The sequence below is a fragment of the Merops nubicus genome, unplaced genomic scaffold, assembly GCF_000691845.1.
Source record: "Merops nubicus isolate BGI_N331 unplaced genomic scaffold, ASM69184v1 scaffold5568, whole genome shotgun sequence".
Lineage (NCBI taxonomy): Eukaryota > Metazoa > Chordata > Aves > Coraciiformes > Meropidae > Merops > Merops nubicus.
In genome coordinates this window covers 19,242-28,897 of record NW_008627610.1, presented here as the reverse complement: position 1 = coordinate 28,897, position 9,656 = coordinate 19,242, and the positions used below count along the sequence as shown (strand labels likewise).

The 9,656-nt window shown below is 37.3% G+C and overlaps 1 protein-coding gene across 1 annotated transcript in view; it reads right to left on the bottom strand.

The window, feature by feature from the left end:
* Window positions 1–5,365, bottom strand: part of LOC103778751 (conserved oligomeric Golgi complex subunit 5-like) — a 54,958-nt gene extending 49,593 nt beyond the window's left edge. The window contains exons 1-4 of the mRNA XM_008946362.1: window positions 5,324–5,365; window positions 4,008–4,164; window positions 2,802–2,914; window positions 2,630–2,707 (exon numbers count right to left, since the gene is read on the bottom strand). Coding sequence (XP_008944610.1) covers window positions 2,630–2,707; window positions 2,802–2,914; window positions 4,008–4,164; window positions 5,324–5,365 — 390 coding nt within the window. The remainder of the gene's footprint in view (window positions 1–2,629; window positions 2,708–2,801; window positions 2,915–4,007; window positions 4,165–5,323) is intronic.
* Between the last annotated feature and the right edge of the window lie 4,291 nt (window positions 5,366–9,656).

Genomic DNA, 9,656 nt, shown 5'->3' with positions numbered 1-9,656 from the left:
CTGCTGAACTGCAGTATTTATAAATTTTACAAGTTCTGTGCCTTAGTTTCTTTATCTGTCAGATTTTTTGTTTGTTCTCCCTTTTTTTTTTTTTAAACAGTTTTTGTGAACCCTTTAATTGATTAGTGTTTTTAAAATTACATTTTTGGATGCAACATGATACAACCCTATTAAATATTATGGTAACAGGTAATTAGAAAACCAGAAAGCACATATTTGAGATCGTAATACAAAATTAGAAAAAAATGCAGGCTGTGCTATCTGTGAAGAGAAAGACAAAAAAAAAAAACTTCAATAAAAAAAAAAGACAATTATAAAAAAAAAAAAAGATAAAAAAAAAAAGCAGCAAGTAGCTTCCTTGCTATTACAGGACTGGTGCTTTAAAAAGGCTGGGTCTCCTCCTCTCCTATGCTTCCTAGGTTGATACTTGTGCTGCAGTAATCAAAACAAGGAAGCAGATGGACAGGCAAAGTGGTACAGCAGCAGCTGCAAAAGATGACTATAATAATAATGTTGACATCAGTAACAGTAATTAGTGCACAGACTGTAGAGTGGATGATTCGTTTTCCTATCTTCTGGTGTGGGCATCCTGCCCCAGCGAAGGGGTATCATGTTAGTACCTTTAGTTTGCTTTGTTCATTTGCTCTGTTTATTAATGAAACTGCATACAATAAAGAAAATCCAACTTTTATCCCTCTCCAGAACACCTGCTGAGGACAGCATGCTGTCACAGTTTGGATTAGTACAAGATGGAAACTTATCAGTAAATGGCAAAATACCAAATTCTTACTTATATCTATTTTCAATATACACAAAGTTAATCCTCTCACATACAGTCATCTGTACAAACACTCCTGAACTTCAGCAGCATGTAGTACTTGTCTGGTTTTGTCTGAACAACACCACTACAGTTTGGTGTGACTTTACTCATTTCCAGGGTGGTGCCATATCTTTTTCAAGGGACACTGTATAACTGTGAAGGGCCAAGAAACACACTGTGCTATGCTGAAACATCTCAGGTAAGATGCAAGTAAAGCATCAGTGCCATCAGCAGTGCCATGTCATGCTCAGAGCACTCCAGTAGCATCAGACAAGGACGTACCACTACTCCTTAGCTGCCTCACTGAGAATGAAAACTGTCCAGCTTGCTGGTTTACGACACCATAACACCTGCTGAAGGGCAAACTAATTTGAAGAGTGGTAACTGAGAAGAAACAGACGGATTTTATTTGGGAAGAACAATTCCTCACTTAGATGCAATCCTGCAGTTGAAGTCAAAGGAAAGGAAGGCTAATCAGAGAGATCAAGGGACATGCTCAGCATAGGACAACTGAAAGCCTTTGATTTTATTTTCTAGTGAGTTTTTCCTTACTCTGCATCTACCTTCTATTGAGATTCATTTTGCCTGTTCGTTTATTCTTCAGGACGATGAAATATTTCCTTTGGCTTCCCTCCATTACCATCCTCAACAACTGGAGAAACTCCTATCACCTTTCCAAGTGCTGTTCTACAAAAGGGAAGAGTCAAAGTGAGAAGCACAAGTTCAGGGTGGGAGCCACTCACGAACATTGAAAGCTCATTTATCTGAGATCCCTTTCTGTTCAAACTCCCCCTGAGCCTTCCAGAGTTCCTTCTTCAGTCTCTAGGTTTCCATGTTTCTCCTTAAACATGCTAGTCTATTGAAGGGCTACACCAAGCCAGCAATAGATACTGCCAGATCAAACTTTTTAGTGAAGAAAGTAAGCTAAAAGTTTATAATTTTTTTGAGGTGTTTTATGTTGGTTTGGGGTTTGGTTTTTTCGTTTGTTTGCTTCTTTGTTTTTACAACACAGCTTGCAATACCTCATAGAAAAGTGATGTTCTGTGCAACATCTTTTGGAAATGAACTTAACAGACACATAAACTTAAATGCTGAATTTAACCTTCATTATTTGCTTTCACTATTGAGAAGACCACATTTGCATATGAAGAGTTTCCTCAACATATTTCAAAAATTAAATTCATGTAAATTAAAAGTCCAGTCATATACTTGGAAAAGGAGATGTTTGCTTAAACACATCTTTTGGTTTTGTTTCTTCTCATCTACTAAGGTAGATGAGATAGCTTCAATAATTCTGTTCCTAACACTGAGGGAGACCATTAAACAAATTATTCCAAATAATAATAGAAAACAATGCAACTGAATGAAAAAGAATAGGTATTCAAAAGAACAGCCATGATTATTTTTCAAGGAAGAAATTGCCAAGAAGTAGAGAAACAGATGGCTGAAAGCATTAGATGAAGACACATTCTCCTATGCAAACTAACAGACAATTAATTATTCAAATCACACAGTATTTTATGGAATGACATTAATGATCAGTAATAAAAATTGACAGTTGTGCCTTACCAGCTCCCTTTAAAGAAAACAAAAGAAATTATTATAGAAAGAGTATGTTTACACCCACCCTACTGATGTAATCCATAGGCTATAAATACATCTTTCAATGTTAGTTTGACTTTCAAAACTTTTCCATTAATTTAATTACAAACTTCTTATGGAATGGTAAAATTGTAAACAAAAGCATTCTATCATCACATTTTCCTTAAAAGAATTACTAAAACATATTCAGCTAGACTAAAACTTTACCTTAACTATTTCCTCTATGAAGCAGACATGTGACACAGGATCTCGTTTCTTTGTCAATACTTTCTGCAAATGCTGCACCTGTAAGAAAAAAATTATTTAGAGGAAAAGTGACACCTAAAACGTTACATGCAAAATTGCATGACTAGACAAACAGGAATTAGCTGCTGAGTACCTGCCCGCAAGCAGCACAGATCTGATCCATCAGTTTCTCCATGTTTGTCCAGAGGGCTGCTCGAAAAGCTGCTGTGTTCCCTGGTGTTGGCATAGCAGCTCTACCAGGGCCACCTAAATGGTTTTAAAAACACAGCAGTACATTTCAGCTTTCGCATGTGAAAATTAAAATACTGAAAATATAGATGTATATGCATTCTAACATAACATTAAAAGAAAAAACAAAACAAAACAGCCTAAAACACCTTCAAAACAGAGTTTTGTGAAGGGCCTCAGCTGTCTCAACTGAGAAGTCAATTCATCTCTGAAGTTCAGTGGGGTTACTTCAATGTGTGTCACTGTTACCTCTTTTGCCAATTAGACCTCCACAGGAACACCAAGGTAGTTCCAATGAGCACTGTTGCAGGATGTAATAGCAAAGTGGCAGAGACAGTAGCTGTGAAAATACAGGTACTAGCTGCTCCGGACTTAATTGCATAGATGAAGTGCTAAAAAAAATGATACTCCAGCTGAAGGGCATGCAGCTTCTAAACCACCACTTTCCTTGATAGGGGCTATATTTCTTTATTGTGCTAGTGACTATGGGTTTGAAACCCCAGCTTGTTGCAAAAGTTTTTTTTCAAAAGTGTTGAACATTCAGACTGTCGAAGTTCAAATTTGCCTGCCCATCTAATTCCTCAGTTTCTTTGGTATCTGAGCTAACATGTGGGAACTAAATGTTCAATAGTGCAGCGTTTCTTCATATTAAATATACTGCTTTGAAATGATCTCCATCTGACAAAAGCATCGCTTTGTAGTTTCAGGCTTGTTCCATTGAGTGCAAATAATTTCTGCCTGTGATCCTCCCACCAACACAAAGAAGGCAGAATTTGGAATCTGGATTTTGGATTCATCTTTCCATGACGAACTGCTTAAGAAAATGCTGCAAATTTGCAAACTTAGAAGGACAATTTTCTGGGCAAGTCAAGAAATAGGAGGGAGGAGAGCAATAAAGGAAAACTTCTGAGCCATACCAACAGACAGACTCAATTTTGGCTTTGTATTAGGTGATAACATGTCTACTCCTATTCTCTACAGTTTAAACATAGCAGGGAAACATTCCTATAGCAGGCTTGGATGTTTGATTTTCTTCCATTTGACAACATACTTTACTTCTGTAAAAAAAATAAAATATCAGTTATCATTTTCTGTAAAACAAGTATCCTACCTCTTGTAACAGGTTGGGTCAATACTTTGATATCCAAAGCATTTTTTATGTTCTCCTCCAGGACTGTGCAGTACCCATCCACCACATTAGCAATGGTATCCTTCAAAGTCCCAAGGTTATGGAAAACCTGAAGAGCAGTTCCCACCTGAGTAGGATTCTAGAGAAAGAAGATTTTAAAAAATCATTAACTGTACTGTAAGGGGTTTTTTTAATCCATGATGAGGCATAGTTTTACTGGGCCAGTTAATTTTTAAGTTCAGTCTGTTAATTAATTTCATTTAACAGTAAATAACTGGCATCTTTATTGCATAACAGAGAACAGAGGGTAAAGGAGAAGGCTGATTTCCTTTGCTTGCTTAGTAATGCTATGCTTAGCTTCCTTTGGTGCTATCCTCTGAATAAGAACAACGGGGAAAAAAAGGAACTGGAAGCATTGCTGGTCACACTTAACCTGGGGTGGGTTACCAGTGATCGATCCAATAATCCTGAGGTTAGTTACAGCATAGCTATATTCAGCTATGGTGTAGCTAGTAATATTAACATTCAGTATCTGTTACAGTACTGTCATTTAAGTGCTAAACAGTTAATTAAGTGTGATACAGGCTTAAAAAGAAAAATACCAACCAAAGACAAGCACAGGCAAGCAGGTCAAGCCCCTGCTACTGACTACTACAGAATTTAAGCTTGTATTTCTACATTTCTATTTCTAATGCTTACAGTACCTTCATCTTCCTCACAGAAGAATTAAGAGTGCAAAGCAACAGTGATCATTTGCAAAGCCTAAAAAAAAAGCTCAAGTGTCTCTGAATTGTTCAGAGCTTTTCTTTCCAAAACACAGGAGGCTGAAAACTATCCAAAAAATGTCCAGGTCCATCGTTTAAGAGACCTTTGATTAAGATTAATTCTGATTCCACAGAGCAACACTAAACACTGGCATGGGTGCTATTTAGCAAGAGAAAAGCCTCGAATTATTGCCTTTGGAAACTAAGCACTGTCATCCATATAGTGAATACTGCTTTTTTATTTAGCATTCACAGCCAATTAGTGGAGGGGGCAATCAGTTGATCATACATATATTAGAGATGCAGTCTTTTGTCATTTTTCTTAGTGACTTCTGCCAGCAGTACAGAACACAGGCTGGCAGAAATCCTGGCACCCAGACTGGACAGAAGCATCTGAGATGACAGGCAGGTCCCACTAGAAACCCTAGTTCAACTCTCCTCTGGCAGCAAGACCTTACACCTGGTGGTGGCTTCCTGATGGAAGACCTCCTTGTGGAGACCTTCCTGCTGGTGGCTGCAGCAGAAGCCACTAACCTTGAGAGGGTCTGCTGCAAGACCTATGAAACTCTGCTTCATCTTCCCCAGATCATTTTCTTTCAGACAGACACTCCTGAGTCAAAGAAAGAGGGTATGATCATCTACCTTTCAGGTGTGGTGAACTTGCACTGATACCATAGCAGTAAAGCTACAACGCGACTGCTGTGCTGAGGATGCACATACTGGCACATCCACCTACTGCAACAGGTTTCCTGACCCACTGATGAACAGCACGTTCTCCTCAAACCTAATGTTTCAGAGGTCACAGCACTAAAACTACACATTCATGTAACTCTTCCTAGGCTTTCTGAAAAGATCAGAACCACAGCTGAAGCAAAAAGCCAGATCCCATCTCCTTCCCCAACTCCAATGAGGAGTTTCCAGGTTTAGTGAAAAGTGAAGGAATATTAGACATGTATTATGGTTTGCAGACCTTATACTAACTGTACCAGTTTCTTTTTCCAAACAGTGTGGGAGTTAATGAGCATTCCCAGCATAGTATTGTGGGTCTGGGACTTATAGGTTTAGTTTTTTGACAACTGGGTATGCTGTAAAATTCCTAAGCATCCTGTGGGTGTGCTTGTGGAGGTGGGAAAGTAAGCCATAAAGACTGGAAGATTAATGAGATGTCAGCAAATGAAGCGTAGTACAATGCAGGGAGGGAATCTGGGGACAGAATTAAGACGAGAAATAAAATATAAATGGGAAGAGGATGGGGAATAGAATGAAAAGAAACTGGAAGGAAGAAAGAGAATGAAACTGAAAGGAAGTAAAGCAAAGACAGAAAAGACTCACCTAATTTACCAGTCTCCCCTGTTGAAATGGTTGTAATTCTTATAGAATATTTGCACAATCACAAATCCAGGAAAAGAGTCAGTAATACAAAATCAATACTGTATTACTGTAATAAGATCCCTCAACCAGGCTTCAGTCAGACTCTAATGTTAATATATGAACTAACAAAAAATAGAACAGCATCAAAAAGTGAGCAGGGCACTATCCAGCATTGAATAACAGATGGTCAGATTCTTATTTTCCTCAGAAACAGGCAGTTTAGGCACTGATAACTTCAGGCCAAAGGTGAGTCTTAGGGCTTCAACGTCATAGTTTAGCAAACTTATTTGGCAGTTACTGGTCAAGAAAGGCACAACAGTGTGCTCCAAAAGAGCCTGAGCTATATTTGGAAAGAACTATTTCAGCCAAAAAATTGTCAAACAATTCATTCTGAACCTAAGAATAGTTGGGGAATAACCAAAGCATTATGGAAACCTGCTATTCACTCCAAGTACCTTTCAAATCTAGTAGCAAGGTTAAAATCAGAATAGAACAAAGATGATGTAGGTAGCCTAGCTCTTATTTGCTTTAAATTGTGGACATGGCCACTGACAGAGGGCTTCTATCTCATATATTCATCTTGTATAACAGGAATTTGAGATATATTAGGCCCCTGACAATGTACAATAAAATATCTTTTTTATGTCTTTCATGTATAGTATTTTTCTCCTCAAAACACAGTTTGTGTTTTATATGCCCCAGACAGGCTACACAAAGCCCATTGTTGCTTTATCATTAATCCTAAGAGAATTGCATTTTTTTATGCACAGTTAGTTTCTACTTTTAGACAATATGTTAAAAGAAATGGAGCATCTCTTGGGACAAAAATTATTATGTTGAAAGCAAATGTTGGAAAACAAGAAGAAAACAAATTACTGTATTTGCTTGCATACATAGCTTAAAATTAGACTGTTTATCATTAATACACACTGGACAAAAATTTGAGAATCACTACTGCAGAATTTGCCACTACCAACAGACTTTATTTATAAGAATTTACCCCTAATGTTTTCCTTCTATTTGAGACAGCTTAAAGCTAAACACTTCTGAAATTCAAAAGACTGCAATCATTTTTATCAAATGGAAAGTATGAATTCAAAGTTAAAAAAAAAAAAAACACTGACTACAGAAGAGATTTACCATGGAAAATGGAATCACATTGGAGTATAGTATTCAGAATAGCTATTCAACAGGAACAATAGGGGAAATAATATAACTATTTTTGAGATGGAATGTAATGAGTTTATTAGCAGTATTTTATAATCAAGTTGTCTGCTGCTGCAGGCAACCAGACTTAGCAATTTGTAAATGTGCTCTTTAGACTCTGTGTCTATAAGATCCTATGTTCCTTTCTGGTTTAAGCATCTTATTTTATAGAAGGCGGCTCAGAGGTAGTAGCTTTTACCAAACACAGACTAGGCCGGTTTTACTGTGTAAAATGTATGGGCCATTAGAACAACAGCAAGACACACTTCTACTTCTCACAAGGTAGTCTCTTACAAGAAAATACCCTTCTACACAATAAATCAGTATCTTAAAAATATTTGTACATATGCCATAAACTTTAAGCTATGTCAATCAAGAGAGTAGGAAGCAAAGAAAAATAGCACAGTGTTTAGTAACATGGTAGCAGTACAGTATAATCTAATGTGCACAAACACAACCACATACAAGTGAAATAAAGCCATGACCCCCGAACTGCAGGCCTACAACACTACCTACTCAACATTTAACTACAGTGACACTCAGACTGCAAAAATTATAATGAAGCGGGGGGCTAAGGAGAGATGGAGTTAAGTCCACCGATAATACCTTTTTCCATTCAAAGCATCTCCATCTGGCATGTGACAATGTAATATGCTACAGATACAGGGAAACTAAATTCCACAACGAGTTTTGGAAGAGTCAGTGAATCATCAGTTCAACATATGAAGCAGAATTATTAAAAAAAAAAATAAAAGAAGAAAGCAAGCTCACAAATATTTATAAAGATCAGAAGTTCCTCAGCAACCATCAGACAATAAATGATGTATAGCTTGGCCGGAAGGGTGATATTAGCCACCACTGGAAAAAAAAGGCATGGATGCTTCAATCTATGTTTTAGCAAAACATAAAGATACACGTTCAACAGCAGCTATGAAGAGATGCTCATACCAAATGCATTTGCTCATTTTCTCTTTCATGAAGAACTGTTCATTTTAGTAACGCAGTTTTAGATTCATTTTATCCTATCCTACTTGGTTCTGTAAACCATCATAGACAAGAAAAAAAAGTGACAAGCAGTCATGAAGTATGAACTTTTTTCACAAGGATATCATGTGGTTGTTTTCAAGAGCAGGTAACTAGACTCAATAACCCAGATGGCACTGTCCAGTCCAACATGACATCTACATTCTGCAAAGGAGAACTCCATTTGGTCCCTTCCTTTCCCACAAGGGTAATAACTCTGTGAAGCCTAGATAGAAATGTCATTAGAGACTTAAATACATGTCACATTTCTAATTTGAAAGTAGCCTCTAGAATGTAACCAAGCCATTTTTTTCTGTCAACTGCCAACACTGCAATTATTTTATAATGTCCAATATGGTAGTCTTATTTTATGATTGCCAGTAGTGTTATCATAACAATTTTCTGAAAGCATGGCTAAAATAAAGAGCAATGTTCTTTTTCACCATTAGAAATGCAGCTTAGATGAGCAACTCTGTACCTTATAAGAGAGTGTGGTAATGACACTGAACTAATTTGGGGACAGGAAGATTCTTAGCATACAACTAGAACAAAAATAAGAAACCTGGATGACAGGCAAAACTAACTGGCTCAAGTGGCACAAGCACAACTTTCAAACTCCCACTCTACCTTCTCAGGGTATACAGTTCAACATGCAGACCTTTCTCCTCCAACCAGTGCTGTCGTAGGGAACTCCACATCATTACTTCTTCAACCCATGCAAATCTTTCCATACAACCCCATGCTGCAGGGTTTTCACCTATATGGAGTATCAATTTCCTTCTCAAATGAAGATATGTTAATTGCCAAAAATATCTATGGTCAATATTACGTGTGACAATCACAACTTTCATAAAGAACTAGTGTTACAAATTAATTAATTGCTAACTGTCGCATAGTTAAATTTCAGAAGTGTCTGTACCACATTATCAGAACAGCTCTCTGAGGAAATGTTCTTTCACATGGCAGTTTGGAAGCACCACATACAGAGAAGCCAAACTTGGACTAGTTTCTCACTTAGAAATCATGTTCCATAGTTAAAATGTACACAAGAGTATTTCTGGGTTGCTTACTAAAATCAGAACAGCAGCTCTGACTGAAAATTCATTATTCCACAGAGAACAGATGACCCTATTCAGGAAAGGCTGTGGCAGGAACACAACAAATCTTCACTATGTATATACAAAAATATATATGCACACATACACATATTATGCAACAGCTATGATTTCAGTGTACTGTCACATCCTCATCTCTATATAGTAAAACA